General features: G+C 36.2%; 1 protein-coding gene and 1 pseudogene across 4 annotated transcripts in view; both read right to left on the bottom strand.

The window, feature by feature from the left end:
* Window positions 1-1,647: 1,647 nt before the first annotated feature.
* Window positions 1,648-20,603, bottom strand: part of LOC110114648 (E3 ubiquitin-protein ligase RFWD3) — a 20,573-nt gene continuing 1,617 nt past the window's right edge. Inside the window, exons 2-10 of one of the 4 annotated variants that reach the window (XR_003701641.1) lie at window positions 18,793-18,889; window positions 18,589-18,668; window positions 11,389-11,499; window positions 11,157-11,290; window positions 11,008-11,047; window positions 5,428-5,491; window positions 5,148-5,355; window positions 2,701-3,257; window positions 1,648-1,990 (exon numbers count right to left, since the gene is read on the bottom strand). Coding sequence is in view for 2 of the 4 variants with exons in the window: in XM_020847594.2 (XP_020703253.2) it covers window positions 2,771-3,257; window positions 5,148-5,355; window positions 5,428-5,491; window positions 11,008-11,047; window positions 11,157-11,290; window positions 11,389-11,499; window positions 18,589-18,668; window positions 18,793-18,889 (1,221 nt within the window). In the remaining 2 variants the exon portion in view is untranslated. The other 3 variants (XR_002305253.2, XM_020847594.2, XM_020847595.2) reach the window with 3 other exon arrangements.
* LOC114580284 lies at window positions 11,654-11,770 on the bottom strand (annotated as a pseudogene).

Genomic DNA, 20,603 nt, shown 5'->3' with positions numbered 1-20,603 from the left:
AGTGTTCATATTCACCTCGAACACATGCTAATTAAGGATTAAATTTCATTGAATTATAGTAGTTTTCATGAAGATTTAGGTTTCGCTTGATACTGTTTTTTAAAGCAACTTTTTAGACGGTTTTTTTACTGTTTTTTAAAGCAACTTTTAAATTTACGGAATAGATCATGAAGATTTGACGGCTTCGTTTCGGACGGCTTTTTTCCTGCTTTTTAAAGCGGAGTTTTAGTATTAAAAAATTTATTTATTTTACTAGAAAGCTGCTTTAAGAAACAATAAGAAAGCCGTCCCAAACGAAACCTTAATAAGGCTTTTTTTATTGTTTTTTTGGGAGCATAAATGGGAAAATAAGATGCCACGGGGCTTAAATGATATGGATGGCCTACACTTAATTTTTTTTTTTTTTAACTTTCTGTATTTTTATTATAATTATTATTTATGAATTGCATATCATTTGTGAGAGCTACACGACCAACATGTTTTCATTTACTGTGAGATTTTTATGGTAACAAAGGGCTTAAATAAGGGCTGTTTGGTTTATTGCAAAAGGGACATAAAATATTCTAAATGTAGGGATTTTGAAAATATTAGAATTTAATTTGAAGTAAAAAGAATGTAAAGTAAAATTTTGAAGTAAAATAAATTCACCCTTTAATTCAAATCCAGTGCATTTGAAATTCCTCAAATTTGAGTAATTTACAAATACATCGCAAGCTCACCGCCATAGCCTCTACCGGTTGACACGCCCACCGTTGCTCATTGGCCACCACCACTAACCACCCGCCATCCACCGCTGCTCGACAGCCAGCACCAACCACCACCGGCCATTACCCGATTACCATGACTGCAACCTTTTTACACTTTATATTGCATTCATTTTACTTTAAAAAAAAAAAATCTCATGCATTTTTTTTACAATCACCCAAACTTAAAAATATATTTTTTACCACTGCATTTCTTTTTCAAGCAATCAAACAACCCCTAAGATATTGTTAGGTTTTTTTACTTTACCTTCTTAGGTTTCATAATTTCTTATAGAAGAGAGAGGCAGCTTCTTCACATGATTGACTGAAAATTTTACAATCAAAACTCCATTGAAATCTGCAACGGTAATAATAGGAAGTTATTATCAAGACAGTAAGCCTATATAAAATCGTTGGTATATTTTGTGAGTTGTTCTTCTTTCTATTTTATTTTCTTCCAATATTTGAATTAAGGTTTCGTTTGGGACGGCTTTTTTATTGCTTTCTAAAACGGAGTTTTAATACAAAAATAAAAAAAATTGTACTAAAACGTAGAAAGCAATAAAAAAGCCGTCCCAAACGAAGCCTAAATCTCATATAATTTCCAATAATAAAGAATGGGATAGGACGATTAAGAGAAATTGCAGAGAGTACTGAAAAATTAAGAAAACAAAAAAAACTCCTCATTCTAAGTGAAAAGCAAACAAAAATATTCTAAAATGAGCATAACTGTACACAAGCATGAACTCAGAAGCAGCCCAGCTACAAGAATTGCCAGAAATATAAAGAACAATGAAATTAATCTAAAGCAATGGGAAATTCCAAGCATATGCTATGGTTGCTTCTGGTAATCAAAATATCCATTAACCAAAATAGAAAAGACTCATTTCAAATAATACTGCTCTGCGTGAAAATATCGAATTTTTTTTTTCCCGCAAACTATTATATTCATATCCATTTAATAAAAGGAATTTACAACAAAGGCCCAAAAACAGACAAACGCAAAATACATCTTTAAAAGAAAAGGGAAAACATTCTCCAACGAATGGACAAATAATGACGAATATAAAAGAGCCAACCAACCGGACTCTGTAAATGGCAAGAGGTTCCCTGCAACCACCCCGTAGTTTGGCAAGGACCATCTAATAGCGGTAGCAACCCACAAAACACAAGCATCATCCCACAAGCCACACAGACAACCGACGAGCACGAAAGCATGACCACCAACGTTGCCAATAAGCCAAGGCCTACAAGGTGATGAACAGAGAGCCGCCTCATCATTGTCCAAAACACCAATAAATTATGCATAATTGAAGCACGCAACATTGAAAGAAAGGGGGTCAACCAAAAGGACTATTTCTTCTACGCCTTTTGCCACCGCCATTGGATTCTGCTTGATCAACAACGCGACCCACCATGAAACTATACATATCATGAGACTCATTTGCATACTCACCAAAATCATCATCCCCCCACCACCCCACCCCCTAACCCGGGGTAAGTGAATCATCCAACCAGACAGATTGATTCAAACTTGAGTTATTCAATGACATAACCGTGAAAATATCGATTAAATATACTCAGTTGCAGTCTTTACAAGCTTCCCCCAATAAGGGAAGAAAACTAATAATCAAGGGTTGAACTTAAATCAGGCGAGTAAATATTAGCACTTATAATCATGAAAGTAAATAAAGGTTTTACAACAGAAAGCTGTTACCAGCTGAAAGCTCCTACCAAGAACCCATTTAGCTATAGGAAGGTCAATAAACAGTATCTAAAAGTTGCCGGTTAATGACAATGTTGCCGCAGGTGTTTGTTTTGAGTTGACAAGAGAATTCACATGAACCCTTTTCATAATTGCTCTATACTATAAACCAATGCCATTAGAAAGCAACGCAAGAACTAATAATAGCAAAGAAACAAATACTTTATCAAAGCCACTGATGAGAATGCATACCTGTTCTAAAGCAACAGGGATCAAGAAAAGCCTTTCCATGGAATCTTCAAGGAAGAAATAATACATGAATCTAAAAACAAGAAAAAACCTGCAATTTATTCTCACTTACGCAACCAAGTAAGCCCAATCTCACTGAACATGAATACTTAATGTCAAGGATTGGATATTGATGAGGCTGGTAACGAGAATGAAGTTGAAAGGATGGCAAGTTCCACAGGCACAGACCATGAGTTGACTCATCACCACAAGCAAACAATGGGTTCTTTCCTTCAGCGCATATAATTGCAGACTTCGACATCCTCACTTCACTTACATAACAACTAACCACATGACCCTTCTGAAAATATGTGCCATTAATTCTCTTGAGGTGAACATGAGAGCCCAATTTCCCTGCTAAATGGAGAGGCTGTGAGGGTGATGCTGGAGTTTGTGAAGGCATAGGATCCCTGGAGATCTCCATCTTAGGACGAAAGGAGGCTACAATATCAGTGCCAGAACTGTCGCATGCAAGTGAAATACAAATGCCTTGACTCCCTAATTCAGGTATCAAGAATGGCCTGCATTTGGATTAAGGAGAAACATTCATTAACGTTAAAAATATGATTTTTCTAATTTAACAATAAAATAAAGTTATTCTGATTGAAAAAATTGAAAGTGTAAGCTCAAGCATAATGCCGTAAGACCTGAACTAATATATGTTTCCTGAGAATATGAAAGCGGGGGAACCAATAATGTGTAATTGCATATAATGAGATGGGGGATAGGAAGGCTTTGGATGGATTGAATTTGAAAGCACATTGGTCTGGATAGATTTCAGAAATTTTGCCCGAGGGACAATAAAGAAGGTCAACAAAAACTTCACTTGTAAGGGTAGGTAATATGGATTGTTTAAACACCAGATTCACTATCACTGGAAAGAAAACATTATTGTAAGTAACAAAACGAGCTTGTATTTATACCTGCAAGTTCTAAAAAAGATGAAATAGTACCCTTCACCCTGGAAATTGGATCTTTATGATCCAAAGATGAAATCATGAAAGGGGGTCGTCAATATAAATATTCACTTAAAAGAAAACTACAATAAGAACCATCCCTCATAATTTAAGTATCAAATAGTTAATGGATCAAAGATATCATGATTTTTGAAGTTTAAATGGTCAATTTTTATTGAAGTTGCAGATGATGATGACTTTTAGATCACACAATTGAAATTGAAGAGGAGTGATTATAATCAATTGGATATTATGCAAGGGAGCTCAAGGAAGCTGGACCGTTGTATCAAGTTTGATATTATAGCAAGATAAGAATGAACTAAAAAAAACTATAAGTTTACATTTATATTTAAATTCAAATTAGGATAATCCCTACTGGCATTATCATTTAGCTTGAAAATCAGAACTCATAAACTCTTCCTCTTCCCCTACTTAATCTTCTCCAACCAAAATCCATCCCTCGGATTTACATGCACGAGCCCAGTAGCATACCACTTGGGCGCTCTAGGTACACTTGTCTACAACAATCTAAGACTCAAACAGCTAGTTGTTTGTTGTCCCAGCACAAAGGCAACCCAAAAAGAGCGAAATATCTAAATGAAAAATCAAGGAACAACACTTTATTGTTGTCTTGAGAAGAAAGAATAGAACAACGTGGGGAGAACTTGCTGGAACAACGGGGAGAGTCCAAAACAGATGGAAGAAGTCATCTACAATATGAAATAGAGCTCGCGATACCTATAATTGGTTAATAGATAAATAGGGAATCTCCTACAAAATTCCTTAAGCCTTTCTGAACCATTGTAACTTCCCGTTGTGATCTTATGCAAGAGCATTAAGAGTTTGGCTACCAATCAAATTAGTCGGAATGCGCCGTTCTTTGGTGCATGGTACAAACAAAGAGAGGATATAAAGACAAGGTAGAGCCACTTCTTGTCTTGGAGTAGCATCAAAAGAAAAGAAAAAGACAAGGAGGTTAAGGAGAAGAAGAGCAAAGTGAGGAAGAAAATCAATCAATAGTTAATAATTATTCTACAATAAATCTAGCTAATCGATTGGCTAGGCTAACAGAAACTATAGCAGTATTCTTCATTCCCCAAGATGACAAACAATAATCCAAAGGCATATTGTGGTTGTGCATAGTGTTGCTTCAAGAATGCCTGTCTAGGAAAATATAAAAAAGGAAAAAAAAAAAGCACTATCACATATTATAAATCTCCGAAGGCTGATTATAAACGTCTAGGAAAAAATGTTGAGGAAGATTACGGAAAATAATGTGAAGACCCTGTTTGACTAGCCTTTTGTATAAGTTTCTTTAATAATTTATTAAAATACATAAAGCATTGGCACATTATGAATTAACAACAAAAAAAAACATCAGTAGGCAAAAAAAAGGAGGGAAAGACTAATTTATGGATAGAACCCAATGTATTGTGGGTAGCATAGTAGAACAACCTTTCTCTAGAATCACCAACATCCCACAAGCATGGGCCAATTGAAGAAGCAGTGAGAACCTTTCTGGAACAATGATTTTCCTCAAGTGAGCATATAGAATGAATAGGGAATCTGGACAAACCCTCAATGGATTCGAGGCAACCTGCAGTTTGACGTACATCGAACATCAAGAGCATCCCATTCTGTTCATAGTAAAGAGAGATGGCAGCTTAAAAATTAAGTGATTATGAAACTTTCTAACATACAAAATGAATGAAGAAATGCTTCCATAAACTAGAAACCTGCAATCCAGCATAGATATGGTAAGGTTCATTCACATCTCCTGAACATGACCAAGCAGGTACCTGAGGGGGAAAAAATTCAAAATAAAGCTTCAAATGCAGATCATACTTTTCTTAAAAATTATCCTAGAGAAATGCCATGATATCTTTTTTATAGAATTCCACAGGCTAAACAAAACTTGGAGATAGCAGCGATGGTTTTCAAGTGAAGAAAAAATTGATGGATCACAATTCAAATGCTCGAATTGAAAATAGCTTCAAAATTAAACTTATTAGTGCGGGTCATTGATCTACCCATGTGATAAGATTGCATCATGCCCCTACACATTTTCACAGATATATCAAAGAAAATTGAGAAGAGTGACTTAGTTTAGCCCAAGTAGACAAATAAGCAGAACCAATGGCCCAACATTCAGTCACTACATGGACTACGGGTTGCTCTGCTCAAGTTTAGTTCAAATGAGCTATCCATTTCCTTGCTTCATCAACGACATGGCAACAACCATACTCTTTCAGGTGCGTCAATAGTGAGAGCTTGATTCTCCAGAGTTGAAACCAAAACCATCAAGCCTCTCCACTCCACTTGGTCCAAATGACTTGCATATTTCCAACAAAGTTGCAGTAAGTTGATCCAGCAACAAAGGCAAATGATAACTACTCCAGTAGAATCCACAACCCAACCGGTTGTGTGCTCCCCAATCACCAAGCAAAATACAATAAATCAGTTAGGCATATCTAATACATCCCGTGCAGTTACAAAATCATGAATCAGACCACCACATGCGTCACAGTTATTTGAGCATGTATACCAACTGGAACAGAACCTCGAATATGTAGGGTGGATTTCAAGATGCATTGCCTCATACACATAGGATAAAAAATTATATCAATTCATAAATACCCCATCACCCTCATTATTCAAATTATGCTAATGCATTATTCAAATTATTATGGGTGACATAATGAATCCTTCTTTTTAATTTGTTCTAATCAAGTGTTGTAAGAGTTGTTAAACCTACCTACTTCAAATCACTTTGAACAACTTCTATCTATATAATCTTAAGTTGACAGCTTTTCTTTCTTAATCCTCTTATATTAATTTTGACAGCTTGTCTAATAGGTGCCTTCTTACCATTCATTTCACATGTCCAAACCACATAAATTTATTTCCAATCACCTTATCTTCAATAGATGTCACATAAAATCTAATGAAATAAAGCCTATAAATACTTATTTGGATAAAAAATTTAGGATCTTTTAGAATCCTCATGCACTTGAGAAAGATAATTTGGCTTTTTTATAACAAGGGGTTCAAGGAATGAAGAAAAAAGTTTTTATTATAATCTCTCATCTCATCTCCTCAAAGTAATTTCTCCTATCAAACTTTGTTCCATTCAACAACATTAATCCCAAAGCATTCACATTTTGGCAGTTTCACTGAGTTCATGAGGAAGAATGATGCAGGACTAATTTAAATGCTATATACGTCACTGATAAACCTTGCATGCTGATCTGATGTCCCCATCAAAGAAAATGAAATGCAAACCTAGAAACCGTAAGGAACCTAGAATGCCTACTTCTTGTCAGGATGCAGGAATCATAACATGTCATCGTGAGTTTCCCAAAATTGCTTTTGCAATTTAAGCTCGGTTGAATGAGCTAAATGCAAAATTGGACAACTTGGTGTAGTTGTTCGTGAACACTGAAAAAAAAACTGTAGTCACAACCCTCACTCTCAAAACTTACAGTACAATAAGCTTGAAGAGGCCACCCACTCATTTTGATCCTGAACGTGTTATTAGTAAAAAATTATCCTATTCTTAAAGCTAAATGCTAGGCGAAGAGGGTCCAAATTAAGGCGTGAGAAGAAATTTTAATGCCCAATAAGGATCAAAGTCTTGTGTGGTCAATGTATCATCTATCTTAGCATCATCACTATGATTCTAGAGAAGCCATCCCATCGAAAGTTCAAGGTTCCAAAACTCGGGTCTTTTAAGAGGCTAACCAACCCAGCTAAGCACTTGGTTGAATTCGAGGCCATAATGCCCCTTTATTCGGTATCTGATACCAGTAAATTTTATATTTGCCTCACCATCATCAAAGATAACCATATACTATTTCTCAAAGATATCTCCATGAAGCCATGGTTCTTTTAAAGAGTTTTAGCAACAAATTATCATGCAAATTTTTATTTTTTCTTTACACTCCTATGCTTTAGTTGAGGCGAATTTGAGTCCTACTCTTTCCTCACATGGTTCGCAAGTGATATGTTGAATTTTTTTCAACCAAAATCCTTCAATTTCTAAGTTGATTCTCTTTCAAGTGCTCAAAGATAGACACTTCAATTTTGCATTTGACAAGAGCCTGCCAAAAATGATGGAAAAAGTTGTTAAAGAAGGCAATTAAACATGTTAACACAAAGTAATTCATAAGAGCCTCAAAGGAGCCATCATCCTATACCACAATCCTTCTTCGGAAGAAAGGGAGAGATCGAGCAAAGAATATTGATGGTTATTGAAATTACTCGATTTATGCAACAAAAAACAGCCCAACTTGACCAACAATTGCTCGGACTTTCCTAAATCTGCATCACTCGAGCCAAGTCGAGCCACTCCAGCCTCTAATCACCCATTGGCAACTATTATAATGACAATTCAAAGCCAAAAGCAATTTCAATGGCCGAATAAGATCAAAGCCTTATTGAATAATAAAGATGTGAAGAGATTATGTATATAATCCAATAACCATGCCCACAACAGATAATCATCACCATCTCAAGAAGTTAGTACAGAAGATAATCAAGGAGGATGCTTGAAGTAGTTCATAGTAGAATTGTGTTAGTACAAGCAGCAGCCAATCATTGAGCATAGTCTAAATAGCTAACATGATTATAAAAATGGCCAATTAAATAGAATCAAACACATTGCATTAAATAAAAATGTAGAGGGTCAAGTACAACGAGTTATTTCACTCGTTCTTACTCACCTCCAACTATTTTTACAACAGGATTTATCGACAAAGCATGGCATCTTTAACGATGTTGTGGTGAGAGAGGTGAAATGTCCTAATTGACTATAGGAGCTCAATAAACATCATATTCCTTCACACTCTAGAGAGCACATCATTAAAGAAGAATCTTCAACCTTTTGAGGGCATTTAGATTGATTTTTATGATAAAAGGCATGAACCAAAATGCACTGCACTCTTGTAATCATATGGGTTAAAAATTGATACTATGAGATGAGCCATGTTGAGTTCACTATATAAAGAGCTCCATCAACATATAATGACATACTGAGTTGTTCATTATTAAATATTTATCAAGCCATTGCATCAAACCATCAACTTGTTCTGGAAGTTCTAACTTGACATGGTATCATTGTCATCCAAGACAACCTCATCCAATCCAATTTGTGCTACTAACACAATCCAAGCCAAGATGTCCCATATGCTTCAAACTAGCAGTGAGAACAATGATCTTTTTAAAGTAGTCGAAGAAGTTATCAAATTCCCAGTGTTTAAGAAAAATTCAGCCTAAAACCTTTTTAATACTCTCTAATCAAAGGTAACTTCAAAATTGAGCTAATTTCACTCAAAAATAGTGTTGATACTTTTACTTGGGAGTCATCCGAGATGTCAAGGGAGAATCTGACTGAGCTATTTCTATCACTGATAACATGTTTGTCTTAGAAACAAATCAATCACTAGGATAAAAGAGGAATGTTTCTGTGAATGAGGTAGCATATCAGAATGAAAGAGAGCAAACTCCTTTGGGTTGAATTAGTTCAAGAGATAACTACTTTGATTGGGTCTCCAATCTGATGATGACTAAAAGGTCAAACAATAAGAAAAAGATGTGCAATGACTTCAATCCAAACCAAGTTAATCTAAAAGACCATTGACCAATAATGATCATCCATGCTTTAGCAGACTCATTCATGGGGTATCCTATGCTCAACTTCCTCATTACACTGCCCAACTATCGACAGATTAAGATGCACCCAACCAATGAAGAAAAGCAAGCTAATTGAATTGTGTTACTAATTTCATTTGATCTAACGAATGCAAGAGTAATTTATTAGAGACCAATTGATAATATCTTCAAATTGCACAAAGTGTTAAATATTAAAGTGTACATTTACAACCTCCAAGTGAAGGTCAGCAAACCCATATGTGCACCATGCAGGGATCATTTTTCCAACTCTAATGTAGTACAACAGAAGGCTTAATCCCACTAAATGTGTTATGTAGGACTATTCAAAAAGTTCTGGAGTTACTTGATATCTTGGAGTAGCATAAAAACAAATCAAGACAGTTTGAACCACTATGGAGATTATTTCACCTTGCTTGATCAAGATGGTCCAAAAGCAAACTGGGAGGTTGGTCGGCAATAGTCATTTCATCATTCACTCGAGAAATAAGCATACTCCGCTATGTAAGAAATTAAGGAAGATAATGGAGTTAAAATGAATGAAAGTACATGAGAAGTCTTATCTAGAGCTTAAGAACTACGTGGTATATTCACCTATACTCAACAGCACAAAATTGAGTGATCCTTCTCAACTATATCTCTTAGTCAACAACATACCCATGCTAGACTTTACTATCTTGAAAATCTTCCTTAGGGTTCCACTAAAAAAATTGATAGAACTTATTTAAATGTGTTTTAATGTTCACGTTATCAAGCCCACAACATCACTTACTATCCTAACCTACAATAAAGACTCATGGGGCAACGTAAAGGAACTAATCATCAATCATGGATAAATAGAAAACCATAAATTAGCAGATAAATATGGAATACGAGAAACATAAAAGTTGCTACATTGTCTTCTTAATAGTCCTATGTCATATAATCTTTAATTCTTCCACATTGCCCGAAAAAATAACTTTACAAAGCAAAGGTAATGCTGAAACTTTGAGAAACTCCCACTTGTCATATTTGTGATGCATAGCACACAAAAAAAAAACATAAATAACTATAAACTTGTTCAAATTACATCACATATATTCATGTCTATTGGTATTCTGTACATATATGCATGCATGTAAGGAAATTCTACACAGATGCAAACCTCTAAATACATTATATACATCGAACAAGAATTTAAATGCGAACAAGAAAAATAACATCGATATAGAAATGCACCAGTCTATCAAATCTGAAATGTACATATAAACATAAACAAGAATATAATCTCATTTTCATATATATAACATCACAATCTTTCTCCCATTGTCTCCTAGCAAAAGAAAACGATAAGAGTAATTGTTCTATTAACTTATAGCATTATGCTATATTACGAATCAATAAGTTTGAGTTTGATATATTCACCACGGTTACTGAAATTTTCAACAAAGAAACGTAATTTTCACAATTATAACAGTCCGTCCAATAATTTTTCCCCTGTTATTCACAAGCTTTATAATTCTCGAAACTATTAATTTAAAGAAATTTTATTAATTTCTGCCCAAAAGAAACTTGATTTTTTAGGTATTTAAGACAAAATAAAAAGTTGCATTGACAGTCATGAAATTTCATATCACATCAAAAAAGTTGCAAAAGAATGGATAATTACCGGTAAATCGTACTTTAGGACAAGGTTGTTGCTAAACATGCTGAAAAGTAGACAACAGAACAATTAATTTCTTCAGGTTAAACTTTAAAAGATGAGCATTTCAGAAAGAAAAAAATAAAAGAGCATCATGTCCACAGAGCATTTTTGACCTCAAAAGTGATAATTTTTTTCCTAACGATGCAATGAGTGCAAGACTGCCAGGAAGAATACACAGATCTCTAACAGCTCCAGTGTTAGGAGGAAGCTGGATTTGACCTATTTCTCGTTGCCCTAACAGGCTAATCTGTATAGATGAAGAAAACTCGTTGTTAAGTTCTTTAAATTATCAAGATAGAGAGCATAGAAAGAGTTAATTTGCAAAAGTAGACAATAAACCTATACCTTATTCAATATATGCTCACCATCTTGTCCGGGTTTCTTCCCTGATACTATCAAAATTTGACTAGATGCATCAATTCCCAGAACTCGAGCGCCATCAACAGGAATTTCATTCTGTCCAGATGGAATGTTAACAACATACAGGGGGATTATATCAACTTAACCATATAGAACAAGAAAGAAGGTCACCTGCGTAAATGCAAATGTCAAAGTTATCAGATACAGCAGACACCCAAGTTCAGCATATCTAGCAATATCTATATATAAAGGGATGCAACACGAAGACTTCCCAGGAGGTCATCCATCCTAGTACTACTCTCGCCCAAGCACGCTTAACTGGGAGTTCTGATGGGATCCAGTGCACTGGTGCTGGTATGGTATATGATTATGCATGTTGAACAGAAATCTTACTCCACTGCATTACTAGCATACAATGCCTCACATACATATTGGTCCCAAGAAATCATATGATGCGGACATCAGATCATGGAAAGTGTATCAGCGACGAGGACGACGATCTACGGCTACGATCACATCTCTTTATTTCTGATTGATATATTGTATTTTATTATTAGTGTCCTTTTCCACTTTTACTCTCACTTGAAGGACTAGATGCATGTAACCCCAAGGGGGTAATTTGGTCTTTTGTTTTGTTCTTGTATGAAGGCCTATTTATAGCCTTCTTTTTCCCTCTTATGAGGTTAATGAATGAATTATAATTAAAAATTCCTGCACGTGTTTCTGTGGAGAATTGTGAGAGTTCTAGGAGAGAATCCCTTGGTGAAGGGCAAGCAGATCACCCACTAACTTTGGAAGAGTCCGGGTTCATGGCTTTCTTGTTATTCTCTATCATTTCTTTCATCCTCCCCTTTCCCCTTGCCGTTGGCTTAGGATTTTCCAAACCCAAAACCGACGGCCTCCACTTAAAGCCCAAGCCCCACCACCGGCCAACACTCCTTCCCTTTCCCACCTAGCGCAGGCCATTCAAGGTGGCTCACCCCTTGATGGGTTCATCCACTTAATTCCCACCACCACGCCTCCAAAACCCACAAACCCTAACCCTAATCCTAGCCTAGCCGCTGGCCACCCCATCTGCCTCTTGCCTCCAAATTTCAAATCTCTCTACTACTTCTTTCCTTTTCCATACAAATCATTTTGGGAAAGCTTTCATCCCAATCAACCAATCAATATTTGAAATTCGAATTGTTTCCTAAAATAAAGTTCTATTTTAGTAAACTTATCCAATCAAATCCAAATCAAATTTGAATTGGATTGGAATTAATTTCCCCTCCTTGATTTGGAATTCCCAAAGAGGCAAGCCATAAAAAAATTTCCCCCAATTCCCCTTGGTGCTGCCGGCCCCTCCTAGTTCCCACCTCCTTAATGCTTTCCAAAATAAAACCTCTCATGTGGGAAGAATTAAATACTTTCCTAATTTAGATCATCTTAATTTTGGAAAGAATTCAAATTTCAAATTCCAATTAAATTGAATTTGAAATCCTTTCCTAATGAGATTGATTTATTTTTGGAAACTCCCAAATCCTCTCAAATCTTAAAATTGATTGGAGATTTCTCTCTAATTCTCTTTCCACAATTAACAACCTAAGTTTGGAAAGGAATTCTAAATCCCTCAATTAAATCACCTTGTATGGCCGGCCCACTTCCTCTCTCCAATCCCCTTAATCCCCATAATTACTCTCATTAATTCCCTCACCCCAATTAAATCAATTCCTGAATTTAATTCATAGGAGGAGAGAATCAAAAGGAAAGCTCTTAATCTCATACTCCATCTTCTTCCCTTCAACGGATCAGCCAAGACCTGATTTTCCCTGAACTGAGTTGTCGTCCAGGATTTAAAGCTTGTGGACCTGGTGTCCAGATTCTTCCACAAGCCCAAAGTTGCTGCCCCTGCTGTTGTGGTTGCTGTCCATAATTTTAAAGCCTCTGAAACTGCTGTCCAGCTTCTCACACAAGCCCAAAACTGCTATCTCTGCTGTCAGAGTTGCTGTCCAAAGGATTCTGCACCTTTCCTTTGCTGCCCCGCCAATTGGAAAGGTCTCCGGCTGCTGTCCATGGCCTGCAGATTACCAAAATGCTGTCACAAGACAGCTAGGAGGCTCGTGTCGCTGTCCATTCATTTCCAAAGCATCCAAACAATCACGCCGGAGCTCCGTACTAGTCTTTCCCTTGGATAAACTTTTCCTCCTATTCTTATATCTTCCTAATTCACCTTTCAATTGTGGTTTATAGTTTGATTTGCTAAGATTCATGTTGATCCCTCCGCTAAAGCATAGTCATTTAGGACGTTGAGTAAGGGACCATTGCATAGTGACTACTCTTATTGTTAGCATAGGAATCTTGTTCAAAACCTTCCATTTATGCAACGTTAGATTAATTGACTATTTTATGATTTTAACTTCTACGCATGTGATTTGTCCTAAGCTTATTTTATCAGCTTATTGTTTTATCTTATCGTTAAATCAATATAAGTTTTTGTTATTATTGTTCTCTAAATTTAAAACATGCAAATTCCTTAATCAACTCATCTTTACATTTATGTTCTACATCACCACATTATTTTCAAAAGTACATAGTTACACAAACACCGTCCTCTTGAACATATCATGATATGAGTCAGGCCATAAGAAACCATGATTAACATAGCCATGCACTTGAAGCCAAATCATGACAGATCTTTAACACACATAGACGTTGTGATTTGGGAAAATGAACCTGATGCGGCAGCTAGCAACAGCCCAAGTGGGGCCCTTTCCTGTATCACCTATTGTAGAAGAGTTTTTTTTTCTTCTTTTTTTGTTGGGCAAGGGGGGGGGGACTCTTTGGGGAATGGAGAATGCAATGATATGTCTACAATCGACAGCAATGAATCTCACTCGAGTGTCAAAGGATCATCATGTCAATCAACATACAAATATCAATGAGGAAAGTCACCACACAAGATATAAGCTATGTTTAAAGGCAATAAAGGACTCAATGATTCATTAGCCAATACATGTGAAGGGATGCAAAGTCTTTTGGACAGTGATGCAAACCGCATATGGAGGAGGATGATCAGCATGTGATGTTTGTATAATTTATGCAAAAGATACAACAATCCTCACAAACAATGTGATCTTTGGCCAACAGGTTTATTGTAATATACGATGAATATTGGGACACTCCTACAATTAATGTCAAACAACTCGTGAAGGAACACAATAGTTCTCTGCAGACAAAGAAAGTTGACTTGTAGAATAATACAGTAAATTTGCCTACAGTTGAAAACGTTCTTTGTATGTATGTACGGGAGCGTGTAACCAATGCTAGAACATTCGCATAGTCCCTAGCAATACAATGGCAAGCGGATACATTTAAACCCTACAAGCAGAAGGATTCAATGACACTGTTGGAGACCCATGCCACATTCAACATGTTAGTTGCAAAGGATTTGACATGCAGTGAAGACGACAAGGTGAAACATCTAGATGTGTTGAAATGAATGTCAACACACACTATATGGCGCCTACCAGAATTAATGATCAATGTTTGACAAATGTGATGTTAAAGATCAATGCAAATATTGGTGATCTAAACTCACAACTACAAGCAAAAAGTACATACGCTACTCCAACTATGTCAACGGCTGCAACAATCATTTTAGAATGAATATCTCGTATATTTTTCCTGCATGACTCGATGTGCTTTTGTTAGACCGGTCCAGTGGACTGGTCCAGCCGGTCCACACGACACCGGCATTTCACTAACAGAGGTGGGATCTCCGACTCCTGCAGAGATCGGGCGGTCCGAACGCTCAATCAGAGCCCTTTATGAAGGATTTTTTAGGGTTTTGAGAGGGAAATTTGAATGTAGGGAATGTTTAGGGATTTCCTTTTGATTTGTAAGCATTAAATAGTTGATTTTCCTAGGGTTAGGGCATCTTGAATTTGGCTGAAATTTGAGATCTCTTAGATTTTAGGTTTTCTTTGGGCTCTAGTGGCATCTAGAGATTTGGGAGAGATCGATCCTCCTCTCGAATTGAGGATCAATTTTATCTTGTTATTTTCTGTTTTCCTTTCATCAAATAATACAATTTATTAAATGTTTTCGTGATTTTGTGCAGACTTTTGTGAAAAATTATCGCTGTTTTGAGAAGATTGATAGGAAATACTTGCGATCTACAAGTACGTACTATCAGCTTTCAATCGTTACAATGCCCGCTCGAGGAAGTAATTATTGATTTTGACGTATAGGACGTCAGCAAGGGCACAATCATCCAAGGTTGAAATGATTGATTTTTTATTTAAGCCAACAACAGAAAATGATGATGATGACATAACCTAGGAGTTGCCTATCGATCTTTGTACAAGTTTTGGAAAGGAAAGTCGGAGCAAATCATTATTTTCATAAATGGAGTGAATTTCAGTTCAACTAGGTTCTGAACATTGAGCTGGATAAGATTATTGAAGCTTGCAAGTTTTTTGATATATAGTGGTCGTGCATCCAACATGTCTTCTACGTACAAATATTGAAGTATTACGACAAACACAGACTTCTACAAACCATCGTAGAAGACTCGTTGAATATTCCAACAATGCCCCTGCACATGCACCGTAGATTGTATACACATAAGTACACATAAAGGGGGTAAGTGCAATCACAAACATGCATGGGCCCCGACAAGCGTGTTATTGGTACACACGTGACGTCTAGGGATGCTGCTCGGGTCCATAAATGAACGTAGTTCGAGCTCAATCCTTATGTACAGATAGATAGAAGTTGACACGGCTCGAATTATCAAACAGATATATGGTCAGGGTGTCAACCGAAATATCTATTTTATACTTTCATATAAGGCCTTGAAGGCCTCCAACAAAGAAAATTCACCAACAAAACCATAAAGCCTACGAGAAACCCGATCCTCCGTCGACAGCTCAACCAAGTCGACAAGGTTCAATCCACAAATGGAAGTAACCCTATACACCCCGATGATGACCGTGTTGAATACATATCTCAACCGGAGGGGTTAATTCTAAATATTCCAAAATGTTATCACAAATACCCGAAAATCCAAATTTCCAAAACTCATCCAAATCCGGATATTTAAAGTTGAAATAATTCATCAAGTCGCTTAAAGAAAAATTCATCCATCCTCCTCAACAATATGCTGAGGTGGACAAGTCTGAAAAATACTTCAGCTCACATAGAGCTAATGTCTGATCGAGAATATCACTAGGATTCATTCTCAAATAATCTCCTACCAATAAGGACGTGGTACATATCCTCTGACTGACATTTTTGCCGTCAAATGACACTGCAGGATAAACGGTTATGACTCGGGGCCCTATGAACCGAGTGATTTTGTGGCCAGACGGCATCACGAGCTAGATAACAGTTATGGTCAGAGCCAATACGTTTCTTAGTGGCATCAAATCCTTGAGATATGAATCAAAAGGGTATGAACGATAAAGCACAAAGCCTTCTGTTAGCTAAGGTGGAATCAAATTTGTCCCCTTAGACAAACATCCATCTAAGGTCTACAAGGTCCCCTTAGACAAAACAACCTATGGCTACCAACAAGGATCCTTCTGTCATGTTGGGTCAACTACCTCCTCTGACTAAGTAGACCAGGGACCACGATGGTCTGGGACGACGGAACCATGGGATCTTGATCAGTCAATCATCCATTCCCCCACCATCTGTTTTAAGTGCAGGAAGGTGAAATTTTTAATTTTAAATGTTAAACATTCAAATTTCCAAATGCTCATGTTGCTAATATACTCCTGATACTACGTATCTATGGATACAATGTATCTGATTGACAACTAGCCTTAATCGAAAGTTCTCTCTTTTTATCGAGAGGGGTAATTAATTATAAGGGCTTGCGCCTATAGGAAACCAGAACTCAGATCATAAAGTCCTCGCAAAATGAGGGTGAAATCCCTAGGTAGTGTCTTATCTACAAACCCATCTGACTTCCAAAATTTACCCCAGAACTTAAACCCATTAAAACTCCCCCCGAAGAAAAGCAGCGGGGGAGGCCGGGCCTGAATTTTCGGAGCCCACAGTAAAACATCACCTTTCCTAGAGAGATTTTATTCTTATCAAATGAATATTGAGGTAGAGATAGAAAGTGGAGAGAAGAAAAATAAAAAGACCCCATCCTATTTACTAAATGCTAGGGGATTTTCCACAGCTAGTTGATTTCTCTTAGGTATTCAAATCAATTAAACAAAGGAAGGCCAACTTTTCTTAGGTCTCATATCATTTAAACAATGTACAAAGACAGTCATCTATCAATCACAATAAATCATAAAAAATGAAAAAAAAAGCATCAAAGGGCCACGGAGGAAAATAGAAATCATGTTATTTATAATGCTTAAATGGAAAAAGCAGATAAAACTATGCTTTTTGTGATCAATGCCATCGCAAGATATTTCCTAGAAACCAAACCACGAACTGTAAATGATAACTCCAAGCATGAGTCTCATTCAAAGCTACATAACATAAGTTTAATAACCGGACACGCGTGTCCGATTTTAATTTTAATTTTTTTTAATTGCGACACTCCAATGCCGTGTCAGACACGTGTCCATGCCATGTCCGATGCGTGTCCGACACGTGTCCGACACTACATACCCTCTCTAAGTGCCGTGTCGGTGCATCATAGACTGGAACACATAGCAACAAGGTAGAAGGAAATTTCATCAATGAGAACATGAACAGAAGCATTAGTGTAATATATCTCATGTTTAGTTGAATATGAGGTAAATTATCAAGGTAGAGTTGGTCTGTTTTTAAGTATGCATCCATATGAAATAGTTCTCATCATGGCACATGAATGGTAAAATTACCTCATGAAAGTGATGCATCAAAGGATTGCTGGAATTCAACAAGGAAAAAGCTAGAATAGCTTTAGAAATGTTGAATACATGGCTTTATCCCAATAGCCCAAAAGTGGAACACATAGCTAGATGAAGGTATGAGCAATTTTAAATGCAACAATTGCTGGCAAGGATCCTGATCTTTATTATGACAAAGGAATCCCGCCAGGATATGGGAACTATAACAAAAAAAAGGACATCAAAATACGAGAACTATAGCAAAAAAATAAGGGCATTGACATACTTTCAAGTAGAAAATAACAAAAAAGTAAGCAACTTGTACATAGTTATAACTTGTAACCAGAAGAAAACGGCAGCTGACCTGTAAAACGCATCTGTGATGACTGGAACCATTTATATTGCCATGTGTATAGAGATTGTTCTGCGACATAAGTCTGTTTTCTGCAAAAGCATGCAAGTAAAAGCAAGAAATTATGAAATGTCAAGAACTGTAAGATAGCCCAAGAAAATAGTTCAAAAGAAAAAATGATTAAGCATAAGATGTATTTGAAATTGGAAGCTTTACCCAACATGGGTTCTGTAACTGAAATCCACCCTTCATCCAAATGCCTGGATCTCCTTTGCAATGCCTCTGCAGACGCAACTTCTAAACAAGCCATTTTCTACAGAGCAAAAGGTAAATTGTGTCATAAATAAATTATGCCACAAATTTCAAACTATCAATTAAAAGGAAAATATAGTCCAAATGACAAAACCTTCCCCACCAATTGAATGCTTATGCAAGATTCCCACAAGACTGGATGTGTTCTCTAGTAATTTTTAGTGGTTAAATTTTGTTATTCAACCAATCAATTCCAAGTCAACACATCTAGAGTTCAGATTAAATCCAATAATTACTACAAATAAGAATTGGAAAGTAGTTGTTGCTGGACAACTACAAACTATTTCCTATAATTGGGTTTTCCTACTCAACAGAATGTTGGTTCCTTCCGCTTCTTTGCCATTTTTTGTATCTTCCCATTGGTCCCTGTATACTCCATTGCTTCCCGTTGTGTGCTGCCACTGATACAAGCTTACCCATTGGGCCCTGTACAATCCGCTTCTCCTAATGTTTGGCACTTCATGTCTCTCACTGCTTCCCACTATTATTTACCATTCCTATCGATATATGTTTTCTACTCAACATAATTGTTTCCTTGCTTTCCCATTGCAGTTGATGCCTTTACTTCCTGCTAAACCCTTTGTTGTTGCCTCTGATTCCCACTATACACGCTATCACAATTCTCTATTCCCGTTGCTTGTATACTATAACAGGTGGCTTTCTTCTTCAACATATATCTCCTATACTTGTGTCGGTTCCCCTATTTTCCTTGCTAAGCTTGACTAATGTATTTCGCACCGGCACCTAAACATTAGACTTTAAACCAGGACTTGGATATTCTATGGAATGATTTGATGTTGTTGCAATTCAATTCATTTGCATTGAAATCTATCATATTTGAATAGATTTTGACATATTATGAGAATTTTCATATTTTGGGTCCTTTATGTGCTATAAAAAGGACGCATGAGGCATGTTAAGAATATTTTAACATCAAGTATTGCAATAGGAATTCCAACGTCCTTTAATTCACGCGTGTTTATTAGTTGTATTTGTATTCTTTGACTGCTTCGTAGATGTTCACAACTAATTTTCAGTGCTAATATCTTTGCACCAGTGTGAGACCTAGTTTACTCTTTGGGTAATTCTAGTCTTATTCTTGTTTAATTTCATATGTTAATAGTTGGTGACATACATAATGTGGATTTTATATTTTTTTTATAGTGCATCTCATTTTAGGTTATATTAAAAATCCTAGACCCTTAACAATCCTACGTTACATCTCACACAATGAATTCATTAGCATTATGATGGGTTTAATCTCATTATGATCTTTGTGATACAAATAGTTAATTGATGTAAATTTTTTCCCAATATAAATAATTTTAAAATTTAATTACCCAATTTAACTATGACCTCAAAAGCTATCTGTAACAAAAAGAATGAATAGTATGCTAATATTTTGTTTGAAAAAATAATGGAAATTTGAATTTATATGCCTCTTACTATCCCTAATTGGAGAAATATGATGATTGTTTGTTTTTGTGGAAAAATATGCTCGAAAGTTCATTTCAGACCAAAATACCACTGCCTTTGACCACATACTATTTATCTAAAGTCTAATGTGATAAAGTTTTCATCAATCAAAAGCAAACCCTTGAGGATCTCATTCTACTAAATATCTAATCTCGTTCATTTTTTTGGGCCTTACGTAATTTATGCTTAATATTATAAATCTTTCTTTTTTTTAAAGACTAAAATGTATTTATTTCTTC

This window comes from Dendrobium catenatum, unplaced genomic scaffold, assembly GCF_001605985.2.
Source record: "Dendrobium catenatum unplaced genomic scaffold, ASM160598v2 fragScaff_scaffold_917, whole genome shotgun sequence".
Classification (NCBI taxonomy): domain Eukaryota; kingdom Viridiplantae; phylum Streptophyta; class Magnoliopsida; order Asparagales; family Orchidaceae; genus Dendrobium; species Dendrobium catenatum.
Note: the sequence above shows the minus strand (reverse complement) of the source record. Positions and strands in the feature narration are given on the sequence as shown.